This window comes from Phasianus colchicus, chromosome 1, assembly GCF_987193195.1.
Source record: "Phasianus colchicus chromosome 1, bPhaCol1.hap1.1, whole genome shotgun sequence".
In the NCBI taxonomy this organism is placed as follows: domain Eukaryota; kingdom Metazoa; phylum Chordata; class Aves; order Galliformes; family Phasianidae; genus Phasianus; species Phasianus colchicus.
In genome coordinates, this window is record NC_143436.1 from 194,523,152 (window position 1) to 194,544,617 (window position 21,466).

The 21,466-nt window shown below is 46.9% G+C and overlaps 1 protein-coding gene across 2 annotated transcripts in view; it reads left to right on the top strand.

Moving 5' to 3' along the window:
• Positions 1 to 252: 252 nt before the first annotated feature.
• GDPD4 (glycerophosphodiester phosphodiesterase domain containing 4) overlaps positions 253 to 21,466 on the top strand; it is a 35,395-nt gene continuing 14,181 nt past the window's right edge. Inside the window, exons 1-4 of one of the 2 annotated variants that reach the window (XM_090134143.1) lie at positions 253 to 390; positions 14,148 to 14,356; positions 15,552 to 15,655; positions 16,443 to 16,536. In XM_090134143.1, coding sequence (XP_089990269.1) covers positions 14,174 to 14,356; positions 15,552 to 15,655; positions 16,443 to 16,536 — 381 coding nt within the window. In that variant the 5' untranslated portion in view covers positions 253 to 390; positions 14,148 to 14,173. Of the gene's footprint in view, positions 391 to 9,672; positions 9,726 to 14,147; positions 14,357 to 15,551; positions 15,656 to 16,442; positions 16,537 to 21,466 lie in introns of those variants that run through there. The other variant, XM_090134144.1, reaches the window with a different exon arrangement.

The window sequence follows — 21,466 nt, forward strand, 5'->3', positions numbered from 1 at the left end:
CGCTGATGCATCTTGCCCAAATATTTGGGATATTTCCTCGAACCCCATCCTGCAGTCACCCCATTCTGCCGGAGCAGCACTTTAGCACCAGGCTCTCACATTCTGCATGGGATGAACCTAACCTGGACTCACCTAATTTCTCCCAGAGCCGTGCGGTGAGCGGCTGCCCACGTCCCGTGATGGGATTTGAATTCTCCCAGCCTTCAGGACTGAATTTATTAAGCCTCACGTGGCCCCTCCTACCGTGGGAGGGACGGCTCCTCAGCCTCTCTAATGCTGGGTGTCACGGAGCCGTGCCACCATTCGGGACCAGGAGTGTCACGAGCAAAGGACACCGACACCCAAGTGTGGCAGAGAGCAGGAATACCCCTCCACGTGCACCCTGCTGAGGTGAGCTCCTTCCAGCATCCTCATTCTAAAGATGATCTTTGGTGAAATGCGTCCCTCCAACTCATCCCTGCCTGCCCTGAAAGTTAGCACCGCAGCGGGGGGATTTCGATGACTTTTCTTTAATTCTTCAGAGTTTTGGGAGCGTTGTTTGGCATCCAGCAGTGGTGCGACCGAACCGTTTTCTGCATGGGTAGAGATAACAAAGCCTGAAAAGCTGGTGAATGGGGAGAATCGATAACAAAGGGGGAGAGAAGGGAATTATTGCAATTTGGGGGGGTTCTGGTGGCTTTCTGGGGAGGAAAAGGCATTGAGCAGCCCGGCTTCTCTCTCAGATGAGTTTGCTGTGAGCTGTGGAGAGGAGGAAAGGAGCTGGGATGAGGTATGAGCAGTGGGTGGCCGTGGGGCTGGAGGGAGGGAAGCGGCGGGCGAGCATTCCTAATGCCTCTCGGATAAAGGGCTGTTTCCATAGGAATCGGGAGAAAGGAGCCTCTCTCTTTCTTCCCACGGCGTGTGAACGGGGAGGTCGTCCCGGGAACAAATAACCCGTGGAAAGGGAACATCTGGGAACAGCTGCAAATAATCACGACCCATTCAGGGAGGCTGAGAACGGGCAGTGGCACTCAGGTCCGACGCATCCCTCGTGTCCCTTGGGTGGGCAGTGATGTCCATTGCCCAGGTTGGGAGCCTTGATATAGGGTTGGCTGTGCAGGTGTACATCTGGAAGGAGAGTGTCTTGGTGAGCTGTTGTAAACCTGGGGACCAGCACCGAGCCAAGTTTGGGTTGGATAATGTGGGTTTGAGTTGGATAATGCAGGTTTGGATTGGATAATGTGGATTCTGGTTGGCCGGAGGTCCAGCCTATAGTGTACATCTCTTGATTCCTTCTCCTTACTTTGGGATTCCTGCTCTCCCAATGGGGTCTCCCTGCATACATCCTCTGGCACAAAACTCCAGGTGGAAGGGCAGGAGAGATTGGAGGTAATTTCCTACAGCTGTTCAAAGTGTTTAGCTACGTTTCACTAAAGAAAATGCAGAAAGTGCTGTGGGACCAGCTGGATTTTAATTAAAAAAACCCCTCTGGATGTAAAAGGAGCCAAAGCCTCTTCCTTTCCAACTTTGCTATTGAAATGTTTAAAAGATGCGTGAGATTTCTAGGGAACTTTGAAAACTTTGATGAGAAACAACAAGCTGTGTTCCACGAGCAGAACTGTGGCTTTCTTATGGCATGGCATCGGACTCGAGAGGTGACTGGTTGGGGTCTTGTGGGCTTTATTTGCCACTGGGGTGATGAAAATACAGCTCTTTAGACTCAGTGGAAGCTTGTTGCAGGACTACCTGTGTGCAAGTGGGTACTTAGCATGATAACAAAAGAACTGTAACAGAAAACATGTTTTCTCCAGGTTTGTAGCCCTTTGGCAGTAAGTTTTGCTAACACTTGCTGCTGTTTGGCAATGGGTATGGCAACGGGCAATGGCAATGAGAGGCAGTGCATCAGCTGAGAGATGAAGCAAATCCCACCCCATGGCCAAACGACCACTTGGCAGCTTTGCATGGGAGACGTGAGGAGTTTGGACTAATATATAAATAGGAAAAGAAGTTGGCAAGATCCTATGGGCTCCAGGTCTCAATAGGAAGAAGGAAAGGGAGGTGACATGGACAGAACAGTGTGGAGATGGTACTTTTGATGCACCCTGGACCATTTTGGGGATGCCCTATCCTTGGAGGTGTTCAAGGCCAGGCTGGATGGGGCCCTGGGCAGACTGATTTAATGCTTGGCAACCCTGTCCATGGCAGGGGGTTGGAAATATATGATCTTTGAGGTTCCTTCCAACTCCAACTATTCTATAGTTCTATGATTCTATCCTTTTGCACCAGCCTGAACTTGGCTTGGCTCCACGTTGCAGCCACTGCTCCAGCTTTGGACACCTCACACAAGGGAGCAGAGGAGGCTGCCTGCAGGTGCTCATCCCTTCAGCATCTCATCCTCACCTCATCCTTCATGTGCTGGCTTTTTGGTGGCTGAGGGTTTGTTGTTTGGTGGCATCCCTTGTGTAGGGAGGTCTTGGTCCGTGTTCCTTGCAACTCCTCACCAGCAGAACATTGGCATCTGTGGCATTTCATCATTTCTTTGCACCCTCCAGGAAAAAAGAGGGAAGGAGAGTCCTTAGAGGGCTGAACAGTCATAATTCCTGGAGGTTTTCTACAAGAGCATGGATGTCACATTGAGTGACATGATCTAGAGCAGCCACAGACAGCAGTCGATGGTTGGACTAGATGATCCTATTGGTCATTCCAACCTTCATGATTCTATGATTCTATGACCTTATCCTACCCAGATCCTGGCCTCATACCAGTCCTTCTCTCCTGCCCCTAATTGCCCTATTTGTGATGTCCACAGGTGCTGTGTTAAGTATGATGAGGACCTGCTCTAAGGGTCTGGATGGATTCTCCATCCTCCCAGCTCACATCCTCTCTGGTGCTTGGGTGGCTGTGGTCTAGGTAGTACATATGATGCTGTAGGAAGAGAGATGAGGAACCTTGTCCTTCAGCTTCTCATCAATGGAGTCTCATTACTTGCGTAGAAATGTTTTGAGTCAGGATTGGAGCACGATTCTGGCTGGTCCCTTCCTGTTCCTAATCCTGGACTTGTTTTGGAAAGCCTCCAGAGTTTGAGAAATAAAAGGCACTTTAGAAAAGGAGAGGGGGGAGTGGGATGGAGTCGGCAGAATTGGCAAGAGCAATTGCTTTTTAAACGACTGCCTATTTCTTAAGATGTACTTGCTACTGATTAACCTTTGCTCCGTGATTGCTTTAATTGATTCATGCCTTAAGGCAGTCAGAAAGGTTCTGTGGGGTCACCAGGCTCTCTCCTGAGTGCTCTGTTTCCCTGAAAAGTTTTTAACACTTTCTAGTTGGGCGAAACCCAGTTTGTGCAAGTAATGTTGGTGAATGGCACCAAACCATTTTGCTTTTCCTTCCCTCGAATTATCCAACCCCCACTTCAGTGTTTCACCCCTGTGACTTCTTCCCTCTGCTGCTATCAGGCTGCACCTATCCCACCCTCCTCTTGGGTTATTGTGAATGTTGTTTGGAGGGATACATTTTTTTGGCCATTCTGTGAATATGAGGCACTACAGCAGGGCAAAGTCCATCATGTGCCTGGTAGTGCCTGGCTCTCCCAGATCCTGGGAAGCACTTTCCTTATCTCATCAGCTGATGTCTGACTGCTCTGAGCTTTTCTATGGGGTGGTCTTCTATGTAGCAGTGCCCTTTGGTGCCCGAGTGCCATAGCTATATAAAGACAACTCATGAAGCCCAGGGTGCAGACGGTCCTTTAAGGTGTGTTGGGATTGGCTTGTTGAGTTTGAGTGATGAAAGCGCCTTCATCTTGGGCTGGATTCATGCTATAGCATTCAATGAACAGGGACACCCACAGCTCCATCAGGTGCCTGACCTTAAGTGCAGGGATGGGGCACCCACCACCTCTCTGGGCAACCTGATGGGGGAACTAGAACGTGGATCTTGAGTGTCAGACAATCCTTTCACTCCAAAGTTTGTTCAAAACTTTACTGAGATACAAAGGTGGAGTAGCATTTAATGAGATAGAAAGAGTTTTGCACTGGAAACAGCAGAACTGCATCTTAACAGCATAAGAATGGACCAGCCCTGATGCATAGAGATGATGTAAAAGAGAAAGCTCATGGAAAGCGTCCCTTCCTTGCAGGGGTGTTTTGCTCCAAGCCTATTAACTCCAGCAGTCTGGGGAAGGCTGGTACTGGGGGTTTTGGAAAAATGACCGTCCATGGGCCCCATCCTTTGTCCAGGCTGAATAGCACTCTGCAGAGCTGCCGACAGAGGTATGTGATCTGCAGACCTCTTTTCTTCCTCCCTTTTGGCCGGCAGACAAAGTCTTCCCTTGGAGATGGGGCTGGCGGCAACGTGCTGCCCTCACTGGGGCCGGAGCTGGGGGGATGCAGAGGGTCCCACATGCTGTGTCCCAATCTTATCGTCATCCCTCAGCAACACAGCACAAAGAGCAGCTCAGGAATTCACAGGAGCAGAGAGGGAGCCGAGCCAGGACATGCTGAACTGCACAAAGTGGGATTTATCTTCAAAGAAGTGTTTCCCTCCTTTCTGAGCTCCTTTTTAAAAAAAAAGAATTTTCTTCCAAGGGATTTGTTCCTCCTGCTTTCCCCAAGCACTTGGCTGGGTTTGAGCTATGGAAGCACTTTTTTGCCATCCCACAGTTGCTGTTCAGTGGTGGGAGAGAGACTTCTTAGAAAGCTGAAGGCCACCTGAGGCAAAGCCCAGGACTGAGCTCTGTGTGCTCCATGGGACAGAACTGAATCCTGCATGGGCGGGACATGGAGCAAAGCCACCACTGCCGACAACACATGGCCATGAGAAACTGTGGATTCCCCATCCTTGGCAGGATGCTCAAGGACAGGTTGGATGGGGTTTTGGGCAACCTGGTCTGATGGGGAGGTGTCCCTGCCTATGGGGGGGCTGGGGGCTGGGTGGGCTTTGAGTTCCCTTGTAAGTCAAACCATCTGTTATTCTATGGTAACCCAAACTTATAAATCAGTTATATGAAGGAGCTCAGGCTCAAAATCAGAGGAGAGGAACTTCTGGTGGCCCGCCCAACAGGGCCAAAGCAACTCTTGTGTACCACTGAACTCTTTGCGGTGGGTCCATCCTTTGCCTGTTTTGGGGTGTTTTGAGGCTGGCCCCAGTAATTGTGCAAGGTCTTCGTAACCCCTCAGTCTAAACAGCTTTTGATTTGTAATGCATTTTATGCCTAATTTAATGATACTGTGCTATTGCTGTTTGCTTGGTTGTTGACCGGGACCGTCTGGGCTGCTCTCCATGCCTCATATTCCCCGTGTATACAGCAAAGCTGTAACTTCGAGCATCTCCAGATTTCCTGAGAAGTTTACAGTGTCAAGTGGTGATGGTCTCCCACCACACCAAGGAAACGTATGTGCTATAGAATACTCTTCACTACCCTACGTGATAAATGCTCTATGCACCTATGGGGTTGACTCATATATAGGGAGGTTCAACTCCCACCCCAAGCTCTGGTCTAGCAGATAACAACATCTTTAGGGTCCTGACCCCAAATCTGATGGTTTATCACATTTATAGGGCACTTCAGGATAATCCCGTTAATGAATCAGCATTAATAGAAGCTTTAACGTCACACATTTCCTTCCTCACTTGGAGCAATCAAATTCTTTCTGTCCTTACTCATCTACTCACACTCCAGCATTGCATGCGACTCTTCGACTGCTTGGATGGGAATTTCTCAACCCTTCTGCTTTCTGTGGCTGTGTATTCAAAAAGTCTGGAAGGAATTTTTGGGAACATGATCCCAGTGGTTGTTGCAAGTGGAGTCCTTTACCACACACCCCTGGTTTGCAGAATGGATCTGCCCTGTGGTACTACACCTAATCTTGTGCTTTCATAGACCCACTTTGCTCTCTCTACAGTATAACTTATCTACCCTTCTCTAGGATCTATATGATATGACACCTGCTTGGGTGCAAGAAAACAATAATAAAGTAATTACTGCTTCCACTAAAGTAATTACTCTTTCCATTTGGAAAAAAAACACCTGCTTCACGTTTTTCCTGTGTTGTGTTTTCATATTGGGCTTTTCTGCAGTAGTACTGCATGTGTTACATGAGTGGGACCTGCCCCTGGATCAGAGCTTGGTTGTACTGGGAGCTGTGTGAACACCCTGGGAAAGCAGGTCCTGAAAAGCACGTTATACATGGAGTCATTTCATTTAGGGGAATATCAATGTTATATATACATCAGAGCTCTCAAAATAAATATATATATTTTGAGAGCTCTGATAGCTTTTCATGCCCTTCATGGCTAAACTGGGTCCTACCCACATTTCTGTGCATGGGAAGCTATGGGAAAAAAAAAAAAGTTAAGGTAAAAAAATCTCCTACGCTCAGGTCAGTGGTTGTTGTAAGATTTGAAGACTTCTTTGTTCTCTTCAGCCAGAATTTCCTCTCCCGTTATCATCAATATAATCGACAGTAATTACTATTGCTTTGGGCTTGGACAGTACCTTGAGATGGACACAGGTTTTGTCCTCCTGGTGCTGGAGCATCCCTTCCTTGGAGCAGTGAGTCCCATGGCAGGGGCTGGTGCCCTTCCTGCTCATCCCTACCTGAGCCCATGGTGATGGAGAGGTTGTGCCTTTGTCCTGCAGGCCGTGGGGACTGAGGGTGGTGTGGGCTGGAGGCCACCAAGATGGGCTGATGGCTCTTGGTGGCTACCTTCACTTGAGAGGTGCCATGGAAGTTTCTGGAAGGACGGTTGGGACTCCCTGGAGGGCAGAGGTGGAGGTAGAACCTTCTAAAAGGAGGGCTGTATAAAACTTCTAGAAACCTTCTAGTAGGCAGGCCTGGAAAGCCCGTTTCCAGATGAACAGCAAAGCAATCTGGGTGGATCTCTCAAGAAGATGGGTTGGATCTCTTTATAAGGAAGCTATCAGTCAAAAATAATTAAAACCCAGACCCTAGGGTGTGAATTACCTTCTATTCTCCCTCAAAAGAAACTTCCCCAAGCTGAAACCATCCCTGTACGTGCCAGTCTCATGTCTTCATCCCTTGCAAAAGAAGAGACTCAGGTGGTGTGTCAACCTTTGCTGAACCAAAGTCACACTTTTAATAAGTTTCCATCTAATAAGGGACAGGAATGCGCAAGGGTCCAGCCAAAGATGTGGCATTTGTGAAGTCTTTCTTCAACCCTTCTTTTTTTCTTTTTCTTCCTCCTTCTTTTTCTTTCTCTCTTTTTCTTTCTCTTTTTCTTTCTTTCCCTTTCTTTCTTTCTCTTTCTCTTTCATTCCCTTTCTTTCTTTCTCTTTCTCTTTCATTCCCTTTCTTTCCCTTTATTTCTCTTTCCCTTTCTTTCTCTTTCTTTCCCTTTCTTTCCTTTTCTTTCCCTTTCTTTCCATTACTTTCTATTACTTTCTTCTTTATTCTACATTCTTCCTCTTCTTCCTCTTCTATTTTTTAAGCTACTTTTCCCTGGCTTTATCCTCGTTTTGCTCCTAGCAGGCAAGGGAAAATCTATTGTAACACCATGCGACATGCAAACATGATGATTTCCTCTTGCTTGTTTCCACACAAAACTGAAAGCATTTGTACCAGATCCATTGCAAATGCTCTGAGGTTTGGCCAATAATTTCCTGGGCATGCATTTGTTAACACAGCCCATAAAGTGCTTTGAAGATGAAGCGAAACAGCTGTAATTTCTAATAGTGGTGATTATGATTAAATGAGGTTTCTGCAACTGATTGTGAGCAATGAGTCATCCCCAGGGAGTGAATACTGGGGGCACACATGCTCCAAACACAAGAACATGTTGAGAGAGGTTCTCTGCAGGAATATGGAGACTGAAAAAAATTGGGGGAATGCATAGGTAGAGGAAAAAGTGCTTTGTGCAAAAACATGGTTCAGATTTGGACTGTTATTTCCTATGATGGTCCCTCCAGAATAGAGTCCAAAAAATCCTCTGCAACCCCAGGATATGCAAAGGTTCATCCATATTTGCAGGTTAATTTGTTTAAAGCAGGCTTGATTGTTTGTGTCTATTTAATCTGTGGTGACATATTACGGATTACAGGCCATTAACCTAGGTGGAAACCTCCACATAGCTTTGAAAACCACAGCCGTTGTGCATTGGAAGTGTAGAACAACACATTAAATGAATGAAAAAATGAAAACGATATTGTTCTGGAGGCCAGAGGAACAATTATTCCTCATTAGCCCCTACTACTTCTGATTCACGTTACTTCCCCTGGTGAGCCCAATCGTTTCAAAAAGATGAGAGGTAGTGGCATTTAATTAGCACCAGGGGAAGCTCAGGTTGGATTTTAGGGAACATCTCTTCTCAGAATTAGTGGTGAGGCATTGGAACGGGTTGCCCAAGGAGGTGATGAAGTCAGTGTCCCTGGAGGTGTTCAAGAAGAGTGGATGTCACATTGATTGACATGGGGTAGAGGTATTGTGCTGATGGGTTGGCAGTTGGATTAGGTGATCTTAGTGGTCTTTCCAACCTTGATGGATCTATGATTCTATGGTTTCTTTGCACTAAGGACTGCGATCTTCTGCTTCGATCCAGCTGCCATTCAACCCATGAGAAATTAATTTTGAGCTGCACATACTGGGATCCCACACAGAAGGAAGGTATAATTAGGGCTTATGTAGAAACTGTTGAAAGTCTTTGTGATAAATTATAATTATTACCTGCCAGGGAAAGGAAAGGATAGAGAGTATATCCCATATCACAGGGAGATTATGACTAGTCATGTTTTATCCAGAATTTCTTCTTTTCCTATGTAAAACCTCCTAAATTCTCTGAAAAGAAACTGGAAGATGGCAGTAAAAGAAGAGGTAATCTAGGGCTGTGATCCAGATCCTTAGGGTAGAAATGGAGATTCAGCTATGCTCATTGCTGAGATCTTCTGGCTGATGTGTGCAGCTTGTGGTGATGGTGACCAGCCAGTAGCATCCTGCAAGCTTTTTTTCCTTCTTCCAGTCTGTTGGTGTGATGCAGTTGGAGACTCCCAGGTGGAAGGGCAGGATGTGATGTCCCTGGAGAGTGGTGGGAGTGGCACTGGGGGATCTTTGCTGTCATCTGCACCTTCATGCAAAGGACTGTGGGTGTTGGGAAGGTTCAGCTCAGGCTTGGGACACGTCCCTGCCTTGGCATGAGGTTCATTTTCTCTCCAAATCACTTATAGATGGGAGTAAGATCAAGAAAAGACAAGGAAAGGCAAAGAAAGATGGGGAAGGAAAGGAACAGAAAGGAAAAAGGGGAGGGGAGGGGAAGGGAGAGGAGAGGAGAGGAGAGGAGAGGAGAGGAGAGGAGAGGAGAGGAGAGGAGAGGAGAGGAGAGGAGAGGAGAGGAGAGGAGAGGAGAGGAGAGGAGAGGAGAGGAGAGGAGAGGAGAGGAGAGGAGAGGAGAGGAGAGGAGAGGAGAGGAGAGGAGAGGAGAGGAGAGGAGCGGAAAAGGGAAACGAATGGGGAGGAGGGGAAAAGATATATATGAAATATATTGTCATTGCTGAGGAGACCAGCTTCAGAGCAGGTAAGACGGCGCTGGGTAAGGGATCTAAAGAGGAAAAACCGACGAAAAAGCTCTTTTTAGGGCTGTTTTGAAGGCAGCAAAAAGCACGTGGCCGGCGCCGGGGCCGGCAGCTTGTGGGCGGGCTGCTGAGGCAGCAGGGGCGGAGTTGACCCAATCGCGGTACAGTTTAAACAGCTTCCTACCGTGTGAAACGGTCATTGCTGAGGAGACCAGCTTCAGAGCAGGTAAGACTGCGGATGAGGGAAAGGCTGTTGATGTAGTCTACCTAGACTTCAGCAAGGCCTTTGACACTGTCTCCCACAGTATTCTCCTGCAGAAGCTGGCAGTCTATGGCTTGGACAGGTACACTCTTAGCTGGGTAAGGAACTGGCTGGAGCGCCGGGCCCAGAGAGTGGTGGTGAATGGAGATAAATGCAGCTGGCGAACAGTCACGAGTGGTGTTCCCCAGGGGTCGGTGCTGGGGCCTGTCCTTTTCAGTATCTTTATTGATGACCTGGATGAGGGCATTGAGTGCACCCTCAGAAAGTTTGCAGATGACACCAAGTTGGCTGGAAGTGTCGATCTGCCTGGGGGTAGCGACGCCCTACAGAGGGATCTGGACAGGCTGGATAGCTGGGCTGAAGCCAATGGGATGAGGTTTAATAAGACCAAATGCCGGGTCCTTCACTTTGGCCACAGCAACCCCAAGCAACACTACAGGCTTGGAGCGGAGTGGCTAGAAGACTGTGTAGAGGAAATGGACCTGGGGGTGTTGGTTGACGCTCGGCTAAACATGAGCCAGCAGTGTGCCTGGGTGGCCAAGAAGGCCAATGGCATCCTGGCTTGTATCAGAAGTAGTGTGACCAGCAGGAGTAGGGAAGTAATTGTTCCCCTGTACTCAGCTCTGGTGAGGCTGCACCGTGAGTACTGTGTCCAGTTTTGGGCCCCTCACTGCAAGGAAGACATTGAGGCCCTGGAGCGTGTTCAAAGAAGGGCAACAAAGCTGGTGAGGGGTCTGGAGCACAGGTCTTATGAGGAGCGGCTGGGGGAGCTGGGATTGTTCAGTCTGGAGAAGAGGAGGCTCAGGGGAGACCTTATTGCTCTCTATAACTACCTGAAGGGAAGTTGTAGCGAGCTGGGGGTCGGCCTCTTCTCCCGTATAACTGGTGATAGGACCAGAGGGAATGGTTTCAAGCTGTGCCAGGGAAGATTCAGGCTGGATATTAGGAAATACTACTTCTCTGAAAGGGTGGTCAGGCGCTGGAATGGGCTGCCCAGGGAGGTGGTGGAGTCCCCTTCCCTGGAGGTGTTCAAGGAACATTTGGATGTTGTGTTGAGGGATATGGTTTAGTGAGTACTGTTGGTGATAGGTGGATGGTTGGACGGGATGATCTTAAAGGTCTTTTCCAACCTTAGTGATTCTGTGATTCTGTGAAATAAATACAAAGACCCTCTCCTTGCTCATACTCTTGACTCCCAAGCAACTCTTCTTGCATTTGGGTGATGCAGAATGTTTCCCATTTTTTTTCCTCCATCTCCTCCCTCCACCACTCCTGGATGATTTCTCACGCTTTTCCTCACCCTCTGTCAAGCAGTGGGAACCGGGCAGCCCTGATCCACTCCTGCAGTTGTGGGGACCCTTATCAGTGAGCAAACAACAACTGTTTGCTAGAGAAAAACCTGAGGTCTCCTGGGCATAGAGCTGGAAAACATGTGTTACAGCTTTCACAGCTCACTTACTAAGCCCTAAACTTTGCTCTCCTACTGATGTATGTTTTCCTGCTTGCTCTTTACTCCTTTGTCTTTCCCAGTGAATGGGTTTAGGGTTTGCAGTCACCCCTCTCCAGTCATGTACCTTTGCCTGGTGGGGATGAGCACGGTTGCAGACAGCCTCTGAGGTTTAGGAGCACTGCTTCAAATCTCGATGCAAGTGCTGTGAAGCCTCTTGTTATGTGCTAGTAATGACTGAGCTACGCCAGATCCTATCGAGGACTTCCAGACTCTGCCATATGTTACAATGTTGTTTGCCCTTTAGCTGGTTGCTCGGTCCAGAAGCAGGGATATTATCTTTATTAGGATCAGATGCTTGTGGATTTTGTGTTTGATGTGATCTGGGGCATTGCAGATTCAGACAGACGTTGGAAGAGATGTTCTCATGGCTTTTGAATGCCATACTACAACTGGAAGACTGTAGGCAAGGATGGAGAGTCATGGGAGGATGTCAGCCGTACCTCCTAGATGGTCCTTGTTGGAGAGCAAGAATGCTCCTTATAAACAGCTCCAAGGTCCATGGTGTAGATTCATAAGCTTAAGCTTCCTAACTGTTATTTCTTGAAGGCTGGCAAGGGATGGGTGCCACCAGGACATTATTTGGGGACGCAGACCTGTGACAAGATGAATCTTTTGAACACTGAGGGCTCTGAGGTCTGAATGAATCCCCAAGCTGGCATCCTCACATCATCTCATGCTAAAAGGAGGTGTCTGGTTCAGATCACAGAATCACAGAATATCCCAAGTTAGAAGGGACTCATAAGGATGACTGAGTCAAATTCCTAGAGATGATACCAAGATGGCACTTTGGTTGGTTTGTCTGTGGTAAAGACTGGAGCTCTGTGAAAGGCTCCTTGCTGAATGTTTCCCATTACGTGGGATTTTGTGCTCACTCTTTCCAAGAACTCCATAAGGACAGCAGTCATCCAGACAGTTGTGAAATACATAGTAGAGGAAAAATTTAAACTGCTCTCTGTATCTCGCACGAATAGGTCATGAGGTAGAGGGATTAAGCTGTAACACAGGAGGCTAGACACTGAAAAAACCTTTGAAAGGTAAAACTCGTTCAGATGGGATTAGCATGTCTAGGGAGCTAGTGGTACCTCCATCCCGTGGCAATTTTTATGAGAAAGATAGACTACCACAAAGATTTAACATCCAGCCAACCGAATGGAGAGAACAGCGTGTCAAGGTCCCTGCAATTTGTTTTCCTGTCAAATCCTATGCACTCATAGGCGAATATTGATGTGTGAACCTCATGCACGCACCAGGAATGCAATAGCAAGTCTCAAGGTCTTCTGACAGAAAAACACCTGGTTTTGATTGTGTCTTCATCCCTATTGCTGAAGGAGAAGGATGAAAGCCTGAATCAAAGGCTGGGGAAAAACAGGTGCTGTGGATGGGGAAAACTGGTCTAGGGTTCCTCAAAGAAAGATGTTAGTGAACTTTTAGGAGTGGCTTGACCCCCATCATATCCAACAATATGGGGTTCTCCCTGACTGTCCTGAATGGCCTCTGCCTCAGGAAGACATTCAGAGCATGCTTCAGTTAGCAGTGGTCCAAACTGACAACTCATGTCTCATTTAATCACAGAGTCCAACCTTTTTCCAAGGTTGGAAAAGGCCTCTAAGATCACCAAGCCCAACCCACCCCACCATTCCCACTGACCATGTCCCTATGTGCCACATCTCCAAGGTTGCTGAACACCTCCAGGGACACCTCCCAGGGCAGCCTGCTCTTTTGGAGAAGAAACTTTTCCTAATATCCAGTGTCTATCCCTTCTCATTTGTGCCCAAGCTGATGATAGACATTTGGAAAATCTAACAGGGATGCAACATTTCAATGTTAAGTTGCATCTTGTCTTTCCGTATTATTTATGGCTTCTGCAAACTGATTACAGGTTTTCTGGGGGCAACAAAACACTCTTTAGTGTAAGAGAAAAGCTCCTCAGGGCATCTTCATACTCCAAAGAAGTGATGGATGATGGTGCTTCTTTGTAAGACAACACACAAGTATATTTTTCTAAATCTTTCTTCATGTTCCTGATAGTGTCCTGCTGGTCAAATTGCTCTTTTCTGGCACAAGCCCCTTTGCTATTTGCTCTCCTGGTGACTACATCATTCACAATTTACCACCAAAATCTTTGTTTAAAATCCTGACAGTGAACAGATCTCCCAGGTGTGCAAATTTACAGCTATTCTTCCTAGCCATGAAACACACTGCCAGGAAAGCTATTTCAGCCAGGAAATAATTTTTCCATAAGGGATCAGTCTGTGCAGAGCTGCAGTTTTTCCAGGATAAGAGAGCTGTGAACTGGGAGGGCTTTAGTCCCTTTCCTGCTTGAGCTAGTTAAACTGGTAGGGGGTTGCAGACAGGTCATGATGCTTTTGAGCTGCTTCCCATGGCTAAGGCTCATCTGACATGATTTGGGAAGCTGCATGGAGTGCTTAAGTTAACAATTTCCTTTCCCAGAGCACCCTGCGTAGTCAAAAGAAGGCAGAGGTTCCCTTAGAGGTGATGCAGAGTGCTGGAGTTATAACCAGCAGCATCCACGGCTTGCTGCTGACTGCTGGGGGGGTGCTTGCTCTAATTTTAAGCATCTCTATTAAGGATATAACATTAGGTAGGATGTCCATAGCATACTTTCATGGCAGTCTCAGCATCCTCTTGGGAAAAATTCTGATATGGAAAGCTCACCCCATAAGAAAGCCAGGTTGGATGGGGCTTTGGGCAGCCTGATCTGGGGCCTGATGTGGTTGGCAACCCTGCCTGAAGCAGGGGTTGGAAGTAGATGATCTTCAAGTCCCTTCCAATCCAAGCCATTCTATGATTCTACAATTCTAAGGAAAGGAGAGGACAGCCACAGTCGCGCCATAAGTCTTGGGATCTCATTTCAGGAAGAAGATGAGATAAGGCTATTCAGATGGAGGCCAGTTCCACCAGCCTCAAGAAGATCAAATTTGGAAAGCTGAAGGTGGTACGTCGGCGCTTGCTGCAGAGATACGAGCACCAGCCCTTCATCTCCTGCCTGGCTGGGTTCTACAGCTGCCGATGGAAGCGGTACCAGCGCAGAAGGACCGAGCCTGGGAAATGCTGCTGCAAGACGGTAAATTAGCCCAAAATCAGCACAGATATTGACTTCCATACTGAGACAGGTCAGCTCAAGCTGACAAGGGATTAATGTCACGGGTCAAATGTTGCCCAGTCCAAATGAGGTCTATCAGTGCTCTGGATTTTGGCTTTGAGATCTTGATGTGTTGCTCAGTTCGTCTGTGCCACCATGCAGCAGCAGGGAATGGCCTGGCACCAAATGAGGAGCCAGTGAATGGGGGCCATGAGAAAGAAGGTGGCAGACCTTTTATCTGAGTCTGTTGTGAAAAGACAAGTGGAAACGATTTCAAACTAAAGGAGAGGAGGTTTAGATTGGATGTAAGAAAAAAGTGTTTTTTATGATAAGGGTGGTGAAGCACTGGTTGCCCAGAGAGGTGGTGGGTGCCCCATCCCTGGAGACTCTCAAGGTCAGGCTGGCTGGAGCTCTGAGCACTCGATGGAGCTCTAGATCATAGAAAATACCAAGTTAGAAGGGACCCATAAGAGTCATCAAATCCTGGCTGCACATGGGATCATCCAAAAAACAGGCCATATGTCTGAGAGTTTTGTCCAGATGCTTCTTGAACATCCCCATGGTGGTCTGAGCCTTCTGAGCATGGAGAGCATTTGACTTTCAAATCAGACATGCTTTAATAATCTTTACAACTTAGACACTGGTTTAACCCAACATCTAAATTCAGTGTCTGAGACTGCTGTCCTAACCCTCCCTGAGCTCTGGCAGCTCGGGGCTGTGCCTACTGCCTCTCCTTTGAGGAGATCCCCCGCTGCCAGGGTGCAAGGTAAGAAGTCCCCTCCATGTCAATATTACAGAATCATGGAATGGCTGAGATTGAAGTCACCTATGGGTCCATTTGGGGCAGGGCTGGCCGCAGTGACAGCACTCCTGCATCGCACAGCACAGACGTGCCTTTGGAGACCCTCCATTCAGATACTTACACAAATTGATCAGATCCCTCTGAGCCTCGTGTCTTCACAGGCTGAGCAGCCTCATCTCTCTTGGTGAGGGTCCAGAGGAGGCCATGAATATGCTCAGATGGCTGGAGCATCTCTCCTATGAAGAAAGGCTGAAGGAGCTGGGCTTGTTCAGCCCAGGAGACTGGGCTAGGACAGTCTAAAAGCAACATCTGTTTTCTCTGATTGTTTTGGAGTAAACAAGGCTCTGACCAACTGTCCTTCTTCTGCCTTTCTAGCGGGAATGTGTGTTTTTCCCACTGCTTGTTGGAGCTTTCTGCTTTTCTCTGGTCTTCCTGTACATGTGGGGTGAAGCAAAAAATGACTACAATAACTTTGACTGGTAAGTACTGCGTTTTCCTTCTTTTCCATTGGGTTCTAATGGGATGCCAGAAGCAGGACACTTCAGTCACAAGCCAAAGATCTGACTCCTTGAAGTCTTGTGTCCAGCTTTCAAATTGATAGGACAAGGGGAAATTGTTTCAAACTAAAAATGAGGAGATTTAGATTGAGTATGAGGAAAGTTTTTTATGACAGTGGTAATGAGTCACTGGCACAGAGAGTGTGGTGATGCTTCATCCCTGGAGACACCCAAAGTCAGGCTGGATGGGCTCTGAGCACTGATGGGGCTGTGGGTTTCCCTGCTCACTGCAGGGGAGTTGACCAGATGGCCTTTAGAGGTCCCTTCCAACTCAAATGATCCTGTGATTCCATGAAATTGAACAGCACTGCCAGGAGTAAAGAGATGTAGTGGCTAGCAGCAGAAGCATTGTACCAGCTATCTCAGAGCAAACAGAATTGCATGCCCCCCAGCTTGAAACAGAGAAATAGTCAGCGAGCCTTTATGCAAATCCTTTCCTTCTGCACTGTGTGGGCAACAGTTACATAAATCTAACACCTAAAATTAGATGCCATCCAGATAGCTCTAATATCAGAGGGAGGAAAGGTGTAATTATGTCATTGACTCTTATTGAGCCTTTGGGTAGGAAGTAAAGCTTCCCTCTCTCTTCTTGGGAAATGCCTCTGCAGCTCCTCCAGTGTTCTGCCATCTTCTCCTCCAACTATTGTTTCCCCAAAGCCCCTGTGCTGATGTAACACAAACACTGTTATGAGATTTTATTCCTTTTTAGGTATAACTATGGGAACCTAGGCTTCTGGTTCCTCTGGTCTCTGGTTCTCCTGATAGTGGCTGCAATCCTGTTCATGTACATCACGCTGCTTTTGGTGAGTAAAGCTCCTTGCAAGAGTGAGTTATGGGCCTACAAAGTAAATATAAGGCTGGCTTTGATGTGTCAGACCAAAGTTCACCCATCACTAGGAGTGGATATATGGGGAGGACTGGGAACACAGAGAGCATTTCTGGTACTTTCTCCTCATTTCTGACCATGGAAGAACATTTTTAGTGCAGAGGTCTCTGAGATAGTTGTGGGTTCAATGCATTCTTTCAATGATTCTCCTTTTTGGTGAATGTGTTCCATCTCTCCTTAGCGGGAGCTGAAGTTTGTTGCTTTGACAGCAGGGAAGTATGGAGATCTGAGTTACATCGTGATGGTAATGTAAGAACAGGGTTATTCCTCTAACCCTGAACAGAAGTGCTCATTAGAAGAAGAGAAATATCATCACTGGAGTTGCCATGATTCCCTCTGCTTTGCTGGAGAGTTTGTCTCCAGGCAGAGACTACAGACATGGTGAGAAAGCACTCCTGAATTGTATGCCCAGAGAGGTAATGTCTCTGAGTCCTTCATTTTTCCAAATCTGTTTAAATTTTCTCCGGACTTCTGATCTGCTGCTTCCTTTGGTTTCTGGAAACATAACAAGGGTTGGCATTTCCCAACACTGCTACCTGCTCAAACTTTTTCCCTGTTGTTTTCCTCAAAGAGAACCTAAAATAAGCATAGATCTACCCCTGTATTCCAATCTTCTGCATGCAGAGCCCCAGGTGAAGAAATCACTTCAATTCCAAGAACTGGAGTCCATGCTCAATCTCACATCTGCTTCCGTTTTGGGATGTCATGTATCCAGGCTGGGTTGATGGTTTGACTCACCACTATGACCAAAACCACTGGCTTTTATCACCAGTTCCAGACCCTGGTCCTGGCTGGGTCAGCTCCAAACTCATGTTTGTGCTTTGTCAGCATCCAAACACCAGTGAGTGCCCAGACTTTATTAGGGGAGTTTCTTGGCAGCATGGAGGTGTTGACTGCAAGCAATCAGGGAAGGTAATGGATGAAGTAAAGCCAGAAATGTAGTTGTAAACATGAGAGAAATTGGTGTCCTATGGGGTTTGATTCTGTCTTGGTCCCACTGTGTAGGTAGATCCTCCCAGCATCTTGGTTCTATCTGATGAGACTAACAGGGTCTGCCTTCCTCAAGAGGGTGAAGCTTGGATTTTGTGGGCTATCACCAAACAAGTTCTACAAGAGAAACATTTCAGAGGTGCCTCTGCTCTTGAGACACCCCCTGCACTCAGACTCCATTTCCTCCTCCTCACCATGAAGTCACTCACCCAAAACCACTAGGCATTTCTAAGGGCACTTGCCCTGCTTGCTTATATCATTATGTCAATCATGTAATTTGACATGCAGCACTCAACTATGATGAGCAGTGGGTGCTGGGAGACACAAGGCCCCATGCCATCAGGGCTGTGATCCAAATGGGAATAGACCCTGAAGAAAAAAGGAGCATGAATAGCGCTCAACACTACCATCCATGTTCCTGCTATCTCAAAATGTGCGAAGTTTTAGCTTAGATATTAGGAAGAAATTCTTCATTCACAGGGTGGTGAGGCACAGACACAGGCTGCCCAGATTGTTGTGGGTGCCCCATCCCTGGAGGTGCTCAAGGCCAGGATGGATGGAGCCCTGGGCAGCCTGACCTATGGGATGTATTTGCAAACATCAGTGGTTGGAACTGGGGGGGCTTTAGGATTGCTTCCAATCCAAACTGTTCTGTCATACTATGATTCTATGACTAGGGATAGGGATGTGGAGGAGACTGGCAACAGTCTGACTCACCAATGCTTGTTCTAACAGGACTTCTTTCAGAGAATGACTCAGCCTGGAAACACGCCTTCATCACCACCATATGATCTTCCCTGTCACAGCATTTAGCCTTCCAGTGTAGCCTATGATGAACCCTCCAGCCCCAAAAACTCATAAATACAATGAAACCTTTCTACACCTAAATACTCTTACTGTTGTGGGTGCTGCTCTCATGTTCTGGCTGAGCAGTTCTGGATAGAGACCGTCTCCATACCTGTTGGACTTGAGGTCTTCACCCAAATAATGTTTCCTTGTGATCATAGATTCATCTTTTGGTTTGGAAGGGACCTTTATAACAATGTAGTCCAACTCCTCTGCAGTGTACAAGGACACAACTCCATCAGGTGCTCAGAGCACCCTCCAGCCTGACATTGATGGGGCATCCACTGCCTCCCTGGGCAGCCTGTTCCAGTTCTTCATTATTTTAATTGTAAAGAACTTTTTTCCTTATATCCTTACATTCCTTACATTGATGCTTCACATCACATCAAAAAACTGAGCACATTGCTGGCCTTGTTGGAGTTGAGAGAATTTACAGCAACCAGTAGTTGCTTGGTTTTTTTTACCTGTGGGCACTGTATCCTCTTCTTTAACAACAGCATCCAACTAGAACCTGCAGGCCTGCTTCTGTGTCCTCATTGGGAACCACTGAAGCAAACATTCTTCAGAAGCCTACCAGCTGCTGAACAAAACACTGCACAATAAAGCAGTGACTGCAAAAATGCTTTCTGCCTGCATACATCAGTGTAATTTTCTTCAGACGATCAGTTTCAATTAATGTAATTGTTACTGCTCCCCAAGACAATTTTCTCATTCCTATTAAAGCTAAAAGGTTAAGCTGAGGGGTCTAGATGCAGGACAATCCAGGTTCAGTGGAGAAGAAAAATCTTTTGTTGTTCAATCTTATGAACACCAACAGATAATATTTTCCTTTCTGTAGTTCAACCGTGTTCATTCCAAGGGTTTGGGAAAGTCATTTGTGACTGTATAAGGTAAAGTGCTTCAGAAATGCTGTAGCCTCCGCATTCGTAGGCTAAAAAAGAAGACTCAAAACTGTCCATTGGCACTGAAGTTCAGAGAGGTGGAATGAGGAGACTACTGTCCATCATTTTTCATCATAACTTTGTGAACGGTGCCCCAGTCAGAAAAAAGAAGACAGAGATGTAAGCCCCATTACAGTGAACCCAACTCTCTGGCATTAGGGAAGCAAGCCTGAATTACCAGTTTGCTGATAGATCATAGAGTCACAAAATGGCTTGGGTTGGAAGGGATGTAGCTGTAACCCCCCTGCCACGGGAGGAGGCATTTCCACACTTCTTACTAAAGATGAGAAGATTGGATGTAAGACTGAGAGAGCTGATGGGGCTGGCAAGAGGGACCTGGGCTTTAACCTTCATAGTAGTAATCAGACATATATCAGTCACCAACACTAGCATGTCCATGAACTTATATTAGACATTAGGATATGCACGGAAACAGTTTGAAGGTGGGATACCTGCTTGTGTTGGTTGTCCTTTTGCCCAAGGAAATTCCACTTCTGCTGCAAAGATGTGAGACATTGTTAGAGGCAGCCGGTCCCTTTGGAACAACTCATTGGATGGGTCCTGAGACAGCTTTTGAGGATGAAGCTTGAGATGTTAAACTTCAAGGGTGCATGGAGAACAAAGAAAGCTCAAGCTGACTGTGCCAGAACACACAGAGGATGGATCTTGTCCACATCACATCTGCTCACCAACCCATTAAGATGTGTTCTCCTATAGTACCCAGTGGTATAACTGCAGGAGTTCCTTCTTCACCCTCTGATTGGTGATTATTCTTCTTGAAAACTGATAACAAACTATTGATTCCATTCATAAAAATGAGCTCTTCTTCCAGTGGCATCCCTGGATGTGCTGCATCATTCGTAGGAAGGTTATACTGCAGTAACGTGAGAGTCTGGTTGAGTACACCCTGTGAAATAAGTGGATGCACATTTGACTTGGATCAAATCTTTACAACTGCTTGCAGAAAAGACAAGATTTTGAAAGCGTCTTTTTTTCTTCGTTTTTCTGAAGTGAATTATTTAAATGGGGCTGGCTTAAGATCTTCAACAGTAATTCAATTCCCTCCAAACTCTTCCCACGGTTACCCGTCATGTACAGGGTGTAGGATTAAATTAAAAGAGTCTAACATGTCAAGAAGTACTTAAAAGGTGATCTGTATTCTCTGCTGTGCCTATCTCACTTCAAATCAGCATCATCCTGGAAAAAGAGTGTATTTGTAGCTGGGTCAGGAAGAGCTTACATTCTTTTGTAGTTGGGTTTCAGAACAGATCCAGGGAACTACCCAGGGAACTACCAACCTGTCAGCCTAAGTGCTGGGGGAGATCATGGAGCAGATATTCCTGGAAGTTGTGCAAAGGCACATGGAAGAGAAGGAGGTGATATGGGATGACCAACATGGCTTCACCAAGGGCGGGTCCTGCCTGGCCAACTTTTCTTTTTTTATGTTGGCATAACTGCGTCAGTGGACAAGGGAAGAACCACTGATGTCACCTCTTTGGATTTAGTAAGGCCACTGACACAGTCCCCCATAACATCCTTCCCTCTAAATTGGAAAGATATGGATTTGATGGGTGGACTGTTCAATGGACAAGGAATTGATTGAGAGACTGTACTCAGAATGGTGGTCAGTGCTCAATGTTCAGATGGAGATCAGTGACAGTGGTGTCCCTCAAGGGATAGTACTGGGAATGGTGCTTTCCATTCCACATCTCCATCAATGACACCAACATCTGGTGATGCTGCTCCCCATACTGTCCCTTACAGTGCTGGGGAGACTGCTACAGCCACTCAGCTTTCTGAGCATAGAAGAAAGTTTCCAGCAAAGCTATGGGCCGGTTTTCCTCACCCTTTACGTCTCAGTGTTCCAGGCCTGTCCTGACTGGGATTTGCACTGTGTCTCAAGGGAGCCCTCCCCATGTATCCCACCAGGAAAAGGAACATGCCAGCCATAGGGCTGCAGCTGATGACTAGAAATTAACCCAATACAAAGTAGAGGTTTTGAATCTCCAGTAGTAGATGTCCATGCTCTGAGAAGTGCCTGTTTGCATCTCTTGTAATTGCTGTCAATAT